General features: G+C 38.7%; 1 protein-coding gene across 2 annotated transcripts in view; it reads left to right on the forward strand.

The window, feature by feature from the left end:
• Positions 1–19,329, forward strand: part of cep104 (centrosomal protein 104) — a 26,424-nt gene continuing 7,095 nt past the window's right edge. Inside the window, exons 1-14 of one of the 2 annotated variants that reach the window (XM_077514886.1) lie at positions 1–90; positions 1,175–1,301; positions 4,007–4,207; positions 4,361–4,499; positions 4,672–4,734; positions 7,420–7,496; positions 8,765–8,933; positions 9,975–10,130; positions 10,243–10,464; positions 12,431–12,649; positions 12,788–12,955; positions 14,097–14,264; positions 15,206–15,382; positions 18,271–18,468. In XM_077514886.1, the coding sequence (XP_077371012.1) occupies positions 1,189–1,301; positions 4,007–4,207; positions 4,361–4,499; positions 4,672–4,734; positions 7,420–7,496; positions 8,765–8,933; positions 9,975–10,130; positions 10,243–10,464; positions 12,431–12,649; positions 12,788–12,955; positions 14,097–14,264; positions 15,206–15,382; positions 18,271–18,468 (2,070 nt within the window). In that variant the 5' untranslated portion in view covers positions 1–90; positions 1,175–1,188. The remainder of the gene's footprint in view (positions 91–1,174; positions 1,302–4,006; positions 4,208–4,360; positions 4,500–4,671; positions 4,735–7,419; positions 7,497–8,764; positions 8,934–9,974; positions 10,131–10,242; positions 10,465–12,430; positions 12,650–12,787; positions 12,956–14,096; positions 14,265–15,205; positions 15,383–18,270; positions 18,469–19,329) is intronic. The other variant, XM_077514887.1, reaches the window with a different exon arrangement.

A 19,329-nucleotide genomic window follows, 5' to 3' on the forward strand; every position in this document is an offset into this window, starting at 1 on the left:
ATTGCGCATGCCTAAACTGGTTGTCGCTTGACTTGTGGTGACGGGGATGAGACGCTAGTACGAGCTGTCAACATTACGGCGATGTTCGCGGTAAGACTTTTTGAACGCCCCAAATGACGCATCTTCGGTCTTACAGTTGTTTAAAACGTAAAGAATTCAGACTGGAAGACATAAGTTAGTCTAAGTCGTTAGAGTTGGCCAGAACAACATCACAGAACAGCTAGTGCCAATTCAGCCATGTTATGCTGGAGTAGTCGGTAAATCCCCCCATCTGCGCCCGCCCATCATTTAAATTAGCGTGGAGAAAGAAATTCACAATCCGCAAATGTTTCTATTTTATCATCACGGTTCCCACCATTAAAAACACCATCTTACCATAAAATATAGGCTGCGCACCGGTTAGCAAACAGAATAATTTCAGAAACAAAATCTATCAGCAGTGCGCTCAAGTGCGTTCCAAACATATTATATACTAACATACTATGTATGTGCGTAATATATCAAAGGTTAATTGATTTACATAACACCAGCATGTTCTTATAAGGAAGACTCCAGCCAGTCATATAATTATAATTTTACTGTGGCAAAAGTTCATGACTGTTTGAAAGTAGTGAACATTTCTGGCCCGCGTCTTAATGCAAAGTCATCAAACGGGGGTCGAGATTTTCGTCAACAAAAGACTGCTATCATTGCAAAGTTTGATAAACACAGAAACGGACAACATAAAATAATGGTGACAATTACTTCTAATAGTTTTAATTAATTTCAGTCGCTATTCAAAACAGTAGGCAAATCTTAAAATAACAAAAGTCATTGTAATTTAAAAATTACAATTACAATTTTAAACTGAAAATAACCTGAATGTCTTCTTTTAGTCAAGCAACACTACAAATATAAATAATATGAATGAAGTAAAATACAGAAAATAAGTCAAAACAATGTGTATTATTGCTGTACATAATTTTCATTATTGATGTAAAAAAAAAAAAAAAAAAAAAAAAAAAAAAAAGTCGAGATTGAACAAATACTCCATGAGGTACTGACCTGGCAGTACAAGGCCTGTTAATTTGGTGCAGAAAGATCTGTATTATTGTTTTACAGACTCTGAAATATCATCATTAACAATAAATGGTTCATCTCCAAACATCTTGTTTACTTTTTTTTTTCTTTCTAGCCTATGGTGGAGGGATGTCGAGGAAGATACAATTTATTGTGCTCAGTTCTTCCAGTCATGAGGACAACTTCAGTGCTCAGGAGCTCATAGTCCATGCACCCACTGTCAGTGGTTGGAGATCTAGCAGGTAGTACATCAACACACCATTGATTGTACATCTTCAGATTACTGTTCTTAACACTACCCGAGTAATTGATGGAATAATTGATAGAATAATCGATTCTAAAAAGATTAGTTGTAACGTGTGAGAACCGTACTTGTCACTTCCCCAAAAAGTAATTAAATTAAAAGTTAGTTGCATTCTAAAAGCTAAGCTTGTTTAGTTAAATTATTGTTAAATTATAGATATATTATATTTAATAGCACACCACACAATAAATACCAAATTCCACAAACAAATAAAAATAAGAAAAATAACAGAAGTACAATGCAATGCAACTTTTTATTGCAATTTTTGCAAAATCACAGTATTTAAAACCTCAAAATGTTTTCACTATGTACATTAATAATTGTGTAAGATACAAAAAATAGTAAATGTATCAATATACAAACTTTGATATATCGTAAAACATTGGCAATAAGGTGATTCACAGATAATGTGAATAGTGTGCAAAAAAACTTCACTAAATAACTTAGAAACATAACGGCAAATACTTAAAATAGTGCACGCCGGGACCTCCTTGCAGCAAAGGCATCAATTGGTGCATCAAAGGATAGCTGCCTGGATACTTCTTGGTTGATGCTGATAAGTGCCACTCTAGTAAGCCGTTCTTGTGACATGGTAGACCTTAAATAGTTTTTTATTAGTTTAAGCTTGGAAAAGCATCTCTCAGCTGATGCTACAGTCACTGGTATGGTAGCGGCCACTCTGAGTGCTACCCACATGTTGGGATAGATTTCTCTAAGTTTTTTCTCCTCTAGAAAAACTAAAAGTTCCATGCTTGACATATTGGATTTTGGCCAGGTAAGAAATGACCTGGGGTGAGTGAATGAGTTTTTTTTTTTTTTTTTAATTTATTAGAGTACATATTGCACAAATAAGTAGACCCCGAGAAAAAGGCTTGTTAATTCCAGGCCTAGCAGACATGTTGCTACCCATAACAGTCATGGAGCTCATACAAAATACTAGATGTAGTCGTTTTTGTTGTGGGTTGCTTTTTTTTTTTTTTTTTTTTTTGCATTAGTTAATTTGATTAAATTGAAGATGACACTGAAGGATTGTTTACCACAGCTTCTGCAGGTGCTTGTGGCTGCAAATATTTTCTCAGCGCATCTATTTAAAAAAAAAATGCATTTACTATATCGATGTTTACATTAAACCAGCACATAATTCTTATTTTCAATAAATTAATAAATTAATGTGGTTATGCGAAACAATGACTTGTGCAAATCCATTTGCAGGTATCTGGACTTACTGGCTGTTTTAGTTTAAACTCAGCAAGCGTTGCCCCACTCTTGTGTGCAAAGTAGCTACTAGCATGGATGTAATGGTGCAGTAAACAAGTTACAAGCAAGCTAAGAAGCTAACGCTATTTTCGTGTTTATTTTATAAACAATGATGATTGACCGACATACATACCTCTACCCTGGGCCCGTTTTTCCTCCTCCTCCTTTCGCCGCTTTCTTAATGCAGCACTTGAAGGCTTGGACCTTTTCATTGTTGTCGATGTCAATGTATAAACAACACAAGTGTGCCAACCATCTATCTATCTTTCTAAAGTGCTGCCACTACACTCTGAGATGATATACGACCCCTCCCCCTACCTTTCATTCATTGTAAGCGGCAGCAGCGGGTCAGGTTCAGGGCGCCAGGACAGCAGGTCGTGAACTCACAATCATTTATTTGAAATAGAAGTAATTAAAAAAAAAAGGAACTCAATAAAATATATTTGCTATATAACATTTTATGCTAGAAAATACGAGAGGGGGGGAGGGCTTTTTGTGTTTGTGTTTTTTAAATTTTATTTATTTTTTCCTTTCTGCAATTTGGGGCCCCCTCCACAAGATGGCGCCCTAGGCGATCGCCTAGCTCGCCTGTAGCCTGCGGCCCTAGGTTTTTGGTTCTATACGCCTGTTTTGGAGGGTGTTCTATTTTCCGTTATACAGTTGAGTTATCATCACTCATTTCCTCTTGACCATCACAAGTAAACTTTTGTGGTGACAGAGTAAAACAATGCCAAAGAAGAAAAACACTACGGTGGAATCAATTTTCAAGATGCCCAGAGAGGCAAAGTTTGGTGAGATTTGTTGATATCTTGCTTGGTGTCACAAATTTTAATGGTTCCACTGCTATGTTTTTAGCTTTATTATATTTGTTAAAAGAATATTTGACTCATTTAGTCATTTTTAACAGTAAAAAGTTAATATTTTGTCTAGAATAAATTTGATAACCATTATTTTTCATGTATAATTAATACCTTTCAAAAGATGTTTTGCCATTTGCTGTCGAATGAAAATGACATCACGGGTGCTCAGGAAACCGGTAATGACCAATCACGGCTCACCTGTTTTTTGGGTTTGGTCATGTGACGTTAGCAAACTGAGCTATGATTTGGTTGTTTCCTGTTTCCTGAGCATACGTGATGTCATCTTCAGTTGACAGCAATTGGCAAAATATGTTTTTAAAGAGGTTAATTGTACATGAAAAATAATGAAGTTATCACATTAATTCCAGACAAGATATTAACTTTGTATTGCCAACATGGCAATATGAGTAAAGTGTCCCTTTGAATTGTATTTTTTAATATTGTCATTCGTTATTACATTTAGAATCTTGTGACGGCTGTGTGCCTGCCGGAATAACTGTGCAGTTTGATTTGATTTGACTCACAGGTCAAACGTGATGCAAATATTCCACAGGTCGTGTAGCTACCCTCAACACATCACCCTGCAGCTGGTGGAAAGAAGTTGGGTGAAGAAGCTGCAGCTGCTGGCCCACCATTATCTGATCCCAACTAAGGTGGAGTTCCACATAGGAGACAGTCCTCCTGATCCGAGCACATCAATGGTCATTGACCAGCTTCACAAGTTAGGGTGAGACTACAGAGGATTATTTTAAACTATTCATTTTTATTGACGGAAATCAATAGATATATATTTGATACGCACTTAGTCAAAAGAAGGCATGACTGGTTTCATATTACAAAATCAATTACACAGTCGAGACTCTTGACGCCCTCTCCACAGCTACGTGTCTCTGTCAGACAATGAGAAGACCGGCTTCAGAACTCGGGAGCTGAAGTCAGTCCATGTCGACGCCGTCGGAACATACCTGAGGATAACATTCCACAGGAATCATGCAAACCGTCACAATCATTACAATCAGGTAGATGTAACTATAAGAATGATGTCAAAGGCAATCTCCCTCAGCCTGCTGCACGATTTGCACGCTGTTGGCATTTTAGCACGAGCAGTTCTGAAGCTAATGATAAATCATCTTATCTTAGATAATAAATATTCATAGAGTACACATCACAGACATTTATTTGTAATTTCAGGTTGCTTTGGTGGCCATTAATGTGTTGGGTGAGCCCCTGGATGGTAGCGCTTTTTATACCACAGTAAGTATCTATTGTTATTGAACTTATATTTGTGCGGCAGTAGGTGGCGCTTTTGTGCTGTAACTTATTTTGAGACGTTCCCCTGGCACCAGCTTTTTGGATCACTTTGAAGTTTTTACAATTTAAAGAAGGAAATTAAGGAAAACCTTAAACATCAATGTGAGGTATATTTTCAGTTGCATTATTCATGTACTCATATTTTTAACTGAAGACTAAATTGTCCATAGTTGTGGGTGTGAATGATTGCCTGTTTATGCTATATATGTGCCCTTTGATTGACCGGCACACATTCCATGGTGTACCCTGGCTCTTGCACAGACAGCCTGCTACCCATATGATAAAACACTATAGAATATGGATCGAACATGATTAAATCATAAGTAAAACATTAACAAATAGTAGTTGTGGTCTTCATATATACAGTATGTTTGAAATATGGATGTGACAAGGATGTATTAATGAATATAAAGGGGAAGTTGGGACACAATCATACAGTTCTTTTAGTTAGTCCATGTAATCAGATAGGACTGCAGACAGATAGCTTCTGAGGTAGGAGAACACCTTTAAACATGCACACAAACCCAACTCTCTCTCACACACACTCATACATCTCTCTCGCTCTCTCTCCGGCACGCAGACATTGACATACACCCGCACAGATTCCACCGAACAAGTAGTTCATTGTTTTTCTTGCTAATCTAAGGACCTCAGCACTGATTCCACCTCTAAGGGGTTGAGTTGCTTATGTATATATCTCTGAATGTGCACAGTGGTAATTGTATTCACAACCGCAAGAGTACATCTTGGTAATAATGACTGCAACCATCTCCTTGATTTGCGGCCTTCATCAGCATTTATCATTGTATCCCTTCCTGTTGCGTCAGTTCATATCACTGTTCTTAATAATGCTAACGCTTAATCTAATCAGTAGCTTTTAGGTGGTCTGGGCCACCAAGACCATTTCTTTTGACCCTAAAAACTAATATCAGAAGCACTGGCCTACATTTATAACCTGAATTAAAAGTATTTTTACCTTGACATTGTAGTTATCTATTTTGAAGTATGGCTGCGAGTAGTAGCTGTCATGGTGTCTCGACATATACGTTCTGGGAACTATTATAACCTTGCTTTAATACAAAGTACGACCAGTCTAACAAAAAAATGCGTTTGGATGCAGTTTTTCTTGATAAACCATATATATTTCTCAGTCTAACCACCATGTACACTTCACGTGTAGGCATTAAGGCTTATTTCAGATTTAAAGGGGAAGTCAACCTTAAACATTTCTTTACAATAATATGACATCACAAGTCTAAACATCCATCCATCCATCCATCCATTTTCTTAACCGCTTATTCCTCACAAGGGTCGCGGGGGGTGCTGGAGCCTATCTCAGATGGCTTTGTGCAGTAGGCGGGGTACACCCTGGACTGGTCGCACGGCATGATTAATATTTGTGGAATATGAGTTATGCAGCAAAATCCAGCTGTTATCCATCTCAGTGGGCGGCCATTTTGCCACTTGCTGTCGACTTAAGATGACATCACAGTGGCTCAAGGCTCAGGCAATGGCCAATCACAGCTCACCTGTTCTCTGAAGCTGAGCTGTGATTGTTGTGGTTGTTACCTGAAACCTGAGCAACTGTGATGTCATTTGTCATGCTGTCACCCGACAGCAATTGTCAAAAGGGCCACCTTGTGATATTGATAAAACTGGATGGATTTTGCTGCTTAAATCATATTCCACTAATGCAGTGCGTCTCAAATAGTGGGGCGGGCCCCCCCTAGGGGTTGCATGAGGCTCCATCAAGGGGGGGGTGCGTTTGACCTCGAGGAACATGCTTTTTTATTTTTTTATTTTTTTATTTATTTATTTTTTTACTATCCTAAAATTTAGTGCAATTGCACCTCCACTACATTAGGGGCAGTGGCGCTCTCATTATTGGCAGAGTGTGCGCAGGGAGCATTCGCTCGGTGGTGTAGGGGTTTTGTTTACACTGAGCATGCGCGCTTTGCACACAGCAAAAAAATAAATAAATCAGCACAAATTATTTTATTTATTTTTGTTTTGCAGGTTAAAGTTTTTTTTGTTTTTGTTTTTTAATATTGTGCTCCTGAGTTAATGTTGGTGATCAGTTTGAATGCATTATTATTTATTGATTTTATGTAATTTATTTTTTTCGTATCATTTAGTTTGACATGGTCAGTCAAAAAATGTTTATAGTTTAATTAAGGATTTAATTTTATTCTTCTTACTTGGGGGCATGACAGAAAATAATTGAGAAGCACTGCTCTAACGCAATAGTCACCAAAATACCATATTTAGACTAGTGGGGCTGCCTCGATCATATTATTGCCAATAATTTTTGTGGGGGGGGTTGACTTTTTCTTTTAATAGTTACAAGGTCACACTATCTTTGAGGTGATAGACGATCATAACTTTTATTTATGAAATATTATGACATTTTACAGTGACAGGTGACGAGTATAATATTTTATCTTTCTCGTGAATTTAATGCATTTTTCAGTATTTTCACTGATAATCCAATAAAAGTTTCTGGGTCACTTTTAAGACATTAATGGCAGAAAACAGTTATCTGTAGAAGTTTAGTGCCATATAACAAGGGAATATCCTGTGTGTGTGTGTGTGTGTTTTTTTGCGGTTTGTCCATCTGTGCACCCCCAGCCAAGCAGAGAGCAGCTGATCGAACACTACCTCAACGGCACCCAGCTGGAAGCCGCCTTGGATGCAACCCTCGCGGGGTGAGACTCGGCCATTGAACCCCGGTGTCTTTGTCTCGTGACAATAATACTGCACAACGAAAAGACAAGACCACCAATAAGGCATTCAAGGTCACTTGTATTTGAAGCAGGTGGCAGGCCAAGGAAAGAGCACAACAGCTTTCAAAATGCTTTAGGATATATACTGTATATACAAGGGGCCTTTAGTAAGTTTCTGGGCTTTTACTGTCGAGGCATTTATAATTATTTTTGACTCTTGAAATTGTCGTATGTTATAACTGTACATCTGATGAGATGACAGACCGATGACTGAAAGATTAAACTTACTCAGTCATCTCATCAGATGTACAGTCATAACATACGACAATTTTAAGAATCAACAATAATTATAAATGCCTCTACAAAAAATGTCTGGAAATGTATTGACACCTCGTATATACAGTTTGTGCATGTACTGTATATGTTTGTGTATATATCCACATACACACAACGTCATTGAACACCTGCTTCTTCAGTTACAAATAGGTCTTATAAATGGTAACATGTAGAGGTGAGCATTGTCATTGACTGGAATTGATGATTGATGGAAGTGCCCACCTTTTGCCGTGTGCTTGAGCTCTTTCATTCAGCGAATGCTTGATAATGCAAAGCCTTGAAAAAATTAGCTCCGAGTGAAGCAGGATTACCGGTACTTGTCGAACACAGTGAGTACGCATGCCTTCTCAATCAATCTGTGTATTTTTGTGAGGCTTCGCATTGTCAAGCATTTGTTGAAAGTGCTGAAGCACACGGCAAAAGGTGGGCACTTCCATCAATTATCAGTTCCATTCAATGATGATACCCAACATGATTTATATATCAAATTGAAGCCTGGATATTTGCAGAGCTAAATGTGGAAATAGCATTTCTAGAGTTGAAGGCTAACAAACAAGGGAGGGGTTAAAATCAAAATCTGCAAAATTCCAATCATCGGCCTTGTCCAGCTCTCAATTCCTTACAAACACTACATGCTTCAATCTTGTGCATGGACTTCAGTGAGTGTACTTCTGCTTGAGTAAGGTCAAAGACTGACCTCTCGCATGCTGATTTTAAAGGGAATGATAGGAGCCGATTCCTTTGGAAGGTCGGTGGTTGTGTTCACTCCCACAATGGTGCAAACAACCGTTAGCCTAACTGTGCTCTTCTGCAGAAAAACAAAAAAAAGACAACACCACACATGCACACATTTTATATTAGACCTGGCTGGGCATGAAACTAGACCCCTATTTGTGTCTTTTTCTTGAACCCAGAAATTATGACTCCACATCCCTCTTGGATGACCTGGCCTTCGACATGTATCAGGACCGTGAAGTGGCCCATATTATCCGCCAGCTGGATCAAAAAAAGCAGGATATGGTTCACCAGGAGAGATTTGAGCAGGCCAAGTATCTGAAGCAAGCCATTGCTGATCTCCAAAAGGTAGTGTCTATACTCTTCCATTACGTTGTATGCCTTAAAAAAAAAAAAGTTTTCACGTGCTACAAAATTCCTAAATGAAGAGTCGGCCAACTGTCAACAATATTTTGCCTCTGATTGTTCTTTTTGTGCCTCCCACCTATTAAAAAAACAAAAAAATTTTTTTAGCTAGTACTTGTTAAACATTACTCAAATTCCAGTTACGGACCCTTTTGTATACAGTGTTGCCATGCATACCATGAATTCTTAATAAGCTGAACAGCTGCACTGACCGTCAGGTCTTGTAGCCTCCTTTGGCTTCTTTTTCAACTACACAGCTTTCTCTCACCAGATAGCAGCCACACTTTCCTTGTCAGCTGCACAGCAGCCAAAGCTGTTTCCATAGCAATGTGAACGCCAGCGTACTGTATGCATCTAGTTAATGTCAATCTAAATAAAGTTCTTCATGTTCGTGATCAGCTGTATTGCCAAGGTTAAGATGTTGCTTGGCTTAATTAGGCACAATGGACTTTAATCGCAAATACATTTTGAATTTGTGTTCTCCAGTTTTCAGTCTGAAAATAAATATATATAAAAAGTAGACCAGATGAATGCCATATCGCTAATATAGATTGACCATTAAGAAGTCGAAGGAGCATAACGTTAAATAATTTTTCTAGTTTTTCTTAATATGTCTTTTCTCATATATTAACACAGGGTGTGACTCATTGACCTGCAAACATGGATGGCATCACTGCTATTAGCTTCATGACGGCTTACCTTTGTCATCTCAATACAAACTGGATTTTCTCGCATCTGTTGTACCCAAAGTCCCAACACTACTTACTTCAATAGCAGTAGCACCTTTCAAAATATTGATAGTATTATTATTCTTTGGAACAATGGTAAAAATAAATAAATGTCTCCGATCCTCAAAGGAATTGGCTGAGCTTAGTTTGGAGACCAAATGATGACTGGTTCAAGACCAGAAAGATAGTACCGGTAGTTCTGTAGCCATGTTTGCCTGTTTGACATCCTGACGAGACCTCTGCCCATTCTGGACAGGCAGGGGAGCATTTGGCAAAGTTTGATGTGGAGAAGCAGTGTGCGATAGAAAAGGGGGATTATGACCTTGCCAAAAAAAAGAAGGATGGAATGGATGCGTACCGGAGGCGTGTCTACGAGCAGCTGGAAGTTCACAATCTGTTTGATATGGCAACGGTCAGTAGACTTGAGTCGCTATGTTGTGGTTATTTATTTATTTATTTTTTTTATGGGAGTGTGGGAGGGTTCATGTATTAAGTCAATTCTGCTCTTTTTCCTCATCTTCTAGATCACAACTGTATCAGACTCGTGTTCATCTGAGGAGTTTCCATCACCTCTTTGTTCTTCAGCTCATCCCTCACACCCCGCCAAGCCCTTTGACACAAAAAGGAAAGATAGAGGTCTTTCAAAAACTCCACCAAGCCGTATGTCATACTCTGGCGCACTTTTGCCTAAATGGAGCAGCCCATTTGACTCACCTTGCGCCTCATCTGAGCTCCAAAAAATAGATGTAAGTGCCTTCTTTTCGTATCTAGAAAAAAATAAAAATACACGCAGTGCAAACTGTGATTCAGATTTAGCCTCTCTGAATCATAAATGTTCAAAATCTCCATCTGGCAGTTTTGGAGATTAAGACCTCAAAAAGGGCCATGGTTGACCTATTTCAAATTTTGAATTTTTCCCCATATAAAATAATTGGTATTCAAAAGTAAAACTGAGAAAGCATGTAGGAAACTGTGACTTTGTGACAGATGCAGGTGGGCCATGACGTTTGCAGGGTGAGCCCATGAGCACTTTGATGTCATTTTCAATTGACAGCAGATGTCAGTGCTTCTGCTTTAACTATGCATGACATTAGAAAAGAGGCACTGTGTATTTGGCGATGAATACCAGTATTGCTCAAGAAAGGAACACAGATACCGTTATCTTCCAATACTGTACATCATCTCCAAATTTCTACACTACAATAATAGCAGTGCACAATAATATTTATCTAATAATATTACAACAACATAACCTTTGAGATTAAAAAATACATTGCAGTCACCTGAGCTGCTGATACAACCCTCCTTTCTTTGCTCCAGTCTGTGTAAACTTGCTGTAGCGCTCATACGTGCTTCTGTAATTGTTGTAACAATGGCCATTGCCCCCCTCTGCCAAAGACGTCTGGTATGACCAGAGATGAAATGATTTGAGCGATCACCAATTGTGATCACGTCAGATATCGGCCTCGGAGGACAGCAAACAGATTACAGTCCAAACTTTTTGTTAGCTGATCTTTTATCTTTGTCGCAGATGAAAATAATTTAAGATTTGTAAAATATGCACCAGGCCTTTGGAGGCAGGCAGGAAGATTATCAGTGGTGGGATTCTTTTTACAATTTACTCCCCACCTCCTGAGATCAGCCCAGCTGCAGGTTTAAGTTTCTCTATTTCATTAAGTCTGCAACAGATGAGTGACTCCGGCAGCTGCCAATGTGGCCTTAAGACTGATCTTTGAGCCGGGTACGAGGCAGAAGCCAATTAACCCTGGGGGCGCAAAGCCCAACAGAATTTGTTGGATGGTACCTAGGGCTAGATGACGATGGAAAAAGTAATCAGGATTATTTTTGATTGATAGTGAAATCACGATTATTGAAAATGATTATGCATTGATTTCAAAACTTTGTATTTATTCAGCTATACTCAGCTACTCAAAACTGTGATAACCTCATGTCCATTATTAGTGTGGTGCGGTGCATGCATGGAGTACACACAAAGACATAAGAGTACAAGAGGAAAGTTGCAAATCAAGCTCTATTAATATAACTAATTTTTCACAATTTAGGAAGAATATGTGTCTGATTATGCTTACATTACCTGTGTGTGTGTGTGTGTTTTTACAGTATTTGTGTGCGAATATTCGTTATTTGAAGGAATATCACTCTTCCTGGAAATCAATGCTAATTTCCTGTTAGCATGTCAATGTGGTTTTTACATTAACTTTAGCATTAGCACAGACAATGTTTTTAAAACAAATCTCGTATACAATGTAATTATTTTTGTTGTGTGTTTAGTTTTACAGTAAACTTTAACTGGGGTATCATTAAACAGTGTAAAACACGCCAGGGAGAGTGGAGTCACATACATCTCACACATGGTGCAATCATTGTACTTTCACAATGTCAAGAGCTTACAAATGCACCGCACCGTTTGGTGCATTAATCGTTTTTCTTTGATTCGAATGTTATTACATTTTTATGAATAAATAAGTAAAATATGATGATGCTGGGCAAAAGTATTAGAACACGGATGGAGAATTGCGGTCCCTGCATTTTGAAAATAGGTCTCCTTAATCCCTGAAAAAAAAAAAGATGTTCTATTGTATTTATTTTTCATGTTTAAAGGCACTGAGAGCAATGCCCAAAAGGATTTGAATACACAAAATGTTACAGTATTGACTGCTGCAATGCATTTCAACAGATTTCTCTTGTTAGTTTAACAGTTTGTCTTATGACGAGAGGCATCTGGCAGCCCCATGGAGGAAGGACCAGACAGTGGCGACCATACAGAGCCCTGCAATGGAGCACACTTTCCAACTTGACACTCAAAGTACTTCAGCCATTAGCCCTGAGGTGGGCGCAGAACCAGAACACCTATCAGAAAAGGTTCAGAGAGAGGCTGGCCATGCAATAGAGGTCTATGGTGAAAGTCTGGTAAGAAACAGATTGAGAAACTACTCACAGCTTAGTGATTGAATATGAAATACATATCTTATTGTGTCTGAGTTCAAAAGTGAACAATATGATGTCTACGTGTATCTAATCATTTTCCTTCCTTGACTACGATTTCAGGTTGCAAGGGCATATTCAAAATCCTGGTCGAATAGAGAGGATGCACTACTGGCAGTGTACAAGAAGCTTTTGGAGGAATCCCCCACGGCTACCAAAGATGAGCTGAGAAACATGATAAGAGCTGCAGTCTTCTTGGTCAAAAGGGCACTCACGGAGAAAGTTTTATCTGTAATGTTTTTTCTTCCCTCTTGTTGTGTGCGTGTATTTGTTGTTTTTTTTTGCTACCGGTTTTGAAGCATAAGCTCTCACAGTCATGGAACAGTGATTTCCCTGTTTCATATGGGATCCCAACCTCCTCTTCCAGAGCCTGCGTCCTCCTTTAAAAAAAAAAAAAAAAAGACATCTCATCATCTTGTAACGTCACTCTCTGGTGTAGCGCAGCAATAATTCTCAATGTTTTATTTATTTTAATTTTATTTTTGTTTGAACCATCAACCATGTCTGATCGTTTATGAGATCCTATAACTGCACCCAGGGTTTGTAAATGCTTTAAGATTCCTGGCAATTGAGTACAGATTATGATTTGCAACCTGGTTTCAGATAGCAGAACAAACAAAGCAAAATAAAATACAACTAAATTTGTAAACAACAAACTGTATAATTTTTAGGGCTGTTAATAAAAGTTAAAGCGTTAATACTAGATTAATTAATCACAGAAAAATTTAGCATTAATCATGTATTAAAGTATATTAATCGCACTATTTTTTTGGACCGCACTTGAGCCTTGAACGTAACCGCGTATGGTTACATTGAAGGCTGCGCAAGTCAGTGATTAGGTCAATGCACGGCATTTCCTACGCCTGTTGTTCCAAAATGAGCGGGGTGCTCCAGTTGGTGTGCTCGGTGGTAGGTTTCGCTTTAAAATACCCTGAGGAGACTTTAGATAAAACAAAAGTAATTTGCGTTTAATTAATTAATAATTTCTGAATTGCACCCAATTGATATGATGCTGTTATGTTTTGAGCAATACACGCATGCATGCAATTGCGTACATGCATTTAATCAATGTTTGCAAATGACATTCAGATAATAAAATGCGTTAATGTCAAAATATTACGGTATTTTATATTTATTTTATATTACGCAAATACGCAAGTAATTTAGCTGATTAATCGTGATGAATCAAAATTAAAAAGTGTGATTAATCAGATTAAAATTTTTAACTTGCTTGCTCCTTGAGAATTAGCTGCCATTTTGGTGTCAGGATAAAATGGTAATATTGGCATTCTGGTGAACACATATAAAACCTGCAAAAAACCTGCAACCCACTCAAGTCAAAATGAGGTGAATGTCCTCTGTCTCAACTTAGGTTTTCCAAGCCTCTTTGAAGTTACTGTTCTTCATGTTGAGCCAGCTGATCCCAGGTCTGGGCAGAGTTGAGGTCACTCACTGTTTGGAGAACACTTGGCCCAACCTACTGGCCAGGACTGGAGACTTGACCAACCGCCTGCGCGTCACTGCCACAGCCTGTATCCAGGTATTGTATCACAATGGCATACAGGTAACTGTAAAATTATGCATCTGGGGTTTGAATACCAACTACCAGTATAAAAATAAAAGAAAAAGAGTACTACTAAAGTATAGTCAGGAAGAATTGCACAATTTTGACAAGGCAAAATAGGTGTTGCAAGTGATCCACTATCACTGAAAATAATTGACACTTGTAAACGTGAGGCATTTTCATCCATCTTTTCCAATCCTCTATTACTTGACTGAGTTTCAAGTGAATTATGCAATAAAACTTAATTGTAAAGCAACAAGACATTTTTCTAACCCACATAAATGGCATAACATTGCGCTGAGGTGGGTTTGACCCGATGTTGGAAATTTCGCATGATTTGAAAAATGCAATGCTACGATCCAGAAGGTTTGATGCCTGCTGCTGATATCTTGTTGGACTTGCTGTCTACACGGCCCCGTTGTTAGACATAGTCCGGGCAGGTGCAAGGTTTGGATCCTCTTTCTGCCACCAAATTGTCGCCATGGCACTCCTTCTGCTGCCATATGGGTGGAGTTTGCCAAATTAGTAAAAGCACAGCAAGCCTTGCATTGATGCTAAAATCACAATCCACCGGCATTTACACTTCGCAGCAGATGTGCTGTTCATGAAAAGAGAGCCATAAAAAAGTGTTCATTCACAACAATGATGTTTTGGTAGTGCTACTATTATCTACTTGCTACCACTATTATTACTGCTATGACTGCTACTAGTACCTTGTTTCCTCAGTCCAGTCACTTGAGAAAATGCCATAGCTACGTTTTTCCATGTCACTCAGTTTTTCATGTCACTCTAATTATACACTTAGACACATAACTTTATCTCCAGCCAGATGTTTGTGTTGACAGATATGTATAAATGTCACACGGGTATGAGTCGACAGTGGCTCATAGTGCATGTCTCTCTTGTTTATCGTTTAGGAAATTGCTGTCCTGAAGGATGTTCAGGTCGTCCACTTTATCCCCGTTGAGCTGGTGAAGCCTTTCAAATCCAACTTCCCCATTCGTCTAGCTCAGAGTCGGGCCGAGCTGCTCGAAAGTCTCCTGGTGGAACTGGGCACAGAGAACTCTGGATTCACCTTGGAGAATGTAATGATGGTAAAGGATTTCAATTAATCAATAAAATGTCTTTCATTCAGTAAGGACTTAACGGTATGCATTAGTTCAAATATTGCTCTTTGCCTGAAAAGAGCAATCGTCTTACCTTACAGGACAAAAAAAAGAAAAAAAAAAGAAAGAAGCCTCACTAAACTTGTTGTTGACTCATTTTTTGGCAAAGCAACATTTTTCCCCAATTCACAACAGTATAGTGTCATATATAGCAGAGGCTGGCAGTATTTCTGGTATATGTAAATACACAGTAAATATTGTCAAGTAAATTTTACTCTGAAAAAGACTATATTCCGTCCCAGTTTAAACAGTAAACTGTATACTCAGAAGAGAGTAAAGTATAAAAAAACAAAAACAAAAAACAACTCAATAGTTGAGGAACAATCACAGAACCTTCAGGTTGGGAGACAGCCAACCTAACCACTGACGCATGCCACTCCTGCTCGGTGTCAATATATTGCAGGTGTCATGTGGAATCCTCGTATACTTCCTATTTTGGGTCTCCTTTGGGATACATCAGCAAAATGTTAGCTAGCAATAAGTCTAGCATCGCTCAAATGGTAGGCTGTCTTCCATGCTGAAGGTTGTGGGATCGTTCCTTGAGCTTTTTATTGTTGTGTGACCGAATATAGTCTTTTTAGAGTAAAATTTACTCAACGAAGTTTACTGTGTACATTTATATTAATTAAGTTTTTACTTAACTAATTGTAAAATCAATACTGATGTTAGAAGCCATATGCAGTCTGGTGACACAAACTAAAATAGCTATTTATTCTTTCATGTTGCCATCTGTCCTGCCGATTTTGTATTTCTTTTGACTCAGTGAACTTGGAATGACTAACTGAGAAGGGAAGCCAATCAATTCTGTTTCGACTGAGGTCACCTACTTTGAGCCAAATAGCCGCTAAACTCCAGTTGTTTTCCTCCCCTTAGTTTTCAGCATTGACCTAATATCTATGTGAAATCTGGCCACTTATTGACCACAGTGGACAAGCCTACACTTGTCCTTTCTTGTTACTTTATGACCCGTGACCCCTTTTAGCCCTCCTCCTGAATCTTTTATCAGTGAGGGCAAATGGTTAGGTTTGCCTCTAACTTTTTCCACACAGGTGGCCTTTGTTTGCATGTTTGCACATGTTTGCTCATTGCCTTTGTGTGGAACGCCTCCCAAATTTGCTTGAGAAACACTTCCAGTCGTGATTGAGATGTCATGTGACAGGGCAGCTTTCCTTTCCTTTGCTCATGTCACATTAAACAGTTCAGTGAGCACCTTGCAGGTATGGTCTATGGGTCACAGGCTCGCAGCAGTTACTTTTTAATCACACTGTATACCAGAAACAGCTGAATAAAAAAAAATGTGCCTTTTTTTTTGTCCACTTCCACTATTACCAGTACTTCCATTTTTTTTTATTTTTTTTTACTTGCAACTTATTTTGTGCTTGTGGTGCTCTTTCAAATGTTAAATGGTAAAAACCAGTGTGCTTAACCCTCTTTTAAATATTGTCTCCTTCCTGTAATAATGGCCATAAAGTCATCACCCCCTTTTTTTAAGAAAACTTGAAAAACTGAATAATTTATTAATAATTTCATTTCAGGGGTAAAAAGAGGAAACACTTTTACACTCGTTGTCCATCGTGCATGCAATATGGACAGTGAGTGAACACAGAATTTAGCATGCACTTTTAGGGATCGAGGTAAAACATCTTGATCTTATTACACGTCACACACACAACATGCCGACCGACAGCTTACACAATCTGTTTAGAGTAAACATTGAACTGCTCTATTTGATCATCGTAAATCAGGCCCATAGGCATGTAATGTCTGTCTGTGTGATATAATGATCATCAATAATTATTCCCTTCTTTCTCGATTTGACTACGTTCATAAAACACATGCTAAGTTGCCGGAACTTGCTTCTACTAAATGCAGTAGAACCCTGCAAAATAACTACTTTGAAAAAGGTCATGAGATACTGCAATAAGTTAATAACGCAAACCTTTTGTACAGCACTTTAATGTAACAAATATATACGTCCGCATACCACATACCCATGTAGCCAGTACTTGAATTTGATAGCCCAAGAGTGTTAGGACGGTGAATGGGGATGGTTTGAACATTTTTTCTTTTCCTACTACTGTTACCTGGGTGATTTGCCTCGTGAAATTCTGTAAGGACTTAGGGGCCCTCTATGTAACAAAGTATGGGAATTGTGATTGGTTGCGGGAAAGGGCGGGTGGGGGGCACTTCTGTGTCATTGCTGAGGTGTACTTTGTGTTTTGTGTGTTTTTACCTCTATCTTTGGATGAAACAAATGTTTCATTCCTTCTCTGCCAAAGTGGAGAAGATGTTTGCTGGCATTAAAACCAGAATTTGTTAGGACGTCTGCGTCAAGGTCACAAGAACCGCCTTCAGATCTCCATTGATACATTTGTGTGTGGGGTTTCCATATTGTTTCCATGCTTGTGTGGGTTTTCTTTTTGATGTGAATATGAGTGTGAATAGTTTTTATATGTACCCTCTAGTCCAGTGGAGTCTGTCTTTAGCCCAAATTCAGCTGTCATATGGTCCAGCTCTGTATCCTTGAAAAAGATAAGCACTATCTAAAATGGGTTGTTGTATGGCGTATTGTTGTCAACAGCAACAATTATGCCCCCCTGTGTGTGACATCTTGAGACAGAATTATGTTTTCTTACAGAGGCACAATTTCATAAGTCTGAAATTGTGGGACTTCTTTAGTGCACCAAACAAGGTCCATATTAAAAAGTTGTAGTATGGAAGAACTTGAGAGCCATGACCTCAAATCCATTGGGATGAACTGCATTCGCATTTCATCAAAATACAACAATAACACACTTCTGATTGATCTTTTTCAGTTCTGTGTGGCAGCCTTGGAGCATGGTGCGCCTACTGTTCGACAGCTGGCAGTGCGCATCATCTTGACCATGTACAAGAAACACCGTTCGGCTGTTCTCAGCTACCTTCCACCCCATAATGCTGCTTCTAAGAACTTCCTTTACAAAACCTTGTTTGATGGCTTTGCCAAGATCGACGGGAATCTGGAGGAAACACAGGCAAGGCTTTCAATTTATTTTTATAGATAATGTAATTATGACACATAACATAAAAGTATTACATACTTTCTGAATGACGTTTGTGGTAACACGGTAATTTTGCATCAAGCTGCTGGCCCATGGGTGTGACCATGTTTTTAATGGATTGCATTCAATGAGAAGCAGCTTGTTGGTGGACAATGGAGCTGCTTCATGTGGTGAATGGATGATTTTTCAAATTGAACCATAGAAATTCTTTTTTTTTTTTTTTTGTGGTGCAACGGAAAGAAAAAAAGTGGCATTTAGTTTTGCTATTATTTAAAATCCATTCAATCACACGTGTCGAGATCCGATCCTTGAGGGCCAAAGCACTGCATGTTTTCTAGGCTGCTCTACTCCAACGCACCTGATTCAATGATCAGGATAATTATCAGGCTCCTGCAGAGCTTGCTGATGAGCTTAAATATGAATCAGCTGTGTTGAAAATGAGAGGCCTCGAAAACCTGTTGGGCTGCGGCCCTCGAGGGATTCAGTTTGACACTACTGCATTAAATGTTCTGTACTATTTAGCCAAATGACTTGACTGTATGCGTAGGCTTTTGTTGGATGACTGGCATACTGGGAGATTTTACTGTGATGCTTGTGAGTCACCCAGTGAGTAAGCTTAATTTGCACCAACATCATCAGAAAACTAGCCTTCCCATTACCTAATTGGCACAGTGTTGTGCTTCTGTCATCCATGTCAGTCGTCGACAGACACAGTACAAACTTGTTGCTAAACTTCATGTTAGGACACATCAAGTTGCACCACCTATAATGCAAGTAAAAGTAAACACAGATGATGAATGATGTATTGACGTTGTCACTAATTTGTCTGGCCTG

This window comes from Festucalex cinctus, chromosome 2 (genome assembly GCF_051991245.1).
Source record: "Festucalex cinctus isolate MCC-2025b chromosome 2, RoL_Fcin_1.0, whole genome shotgun sequence".
In the NCBI taxonomy this organism is placed as follows: Eukaryota; Metazoa; Chordata; class Actinopteri; order Syngnathiformes; family Syngnathidae; genus Festucalex; species Festucalex cinctus.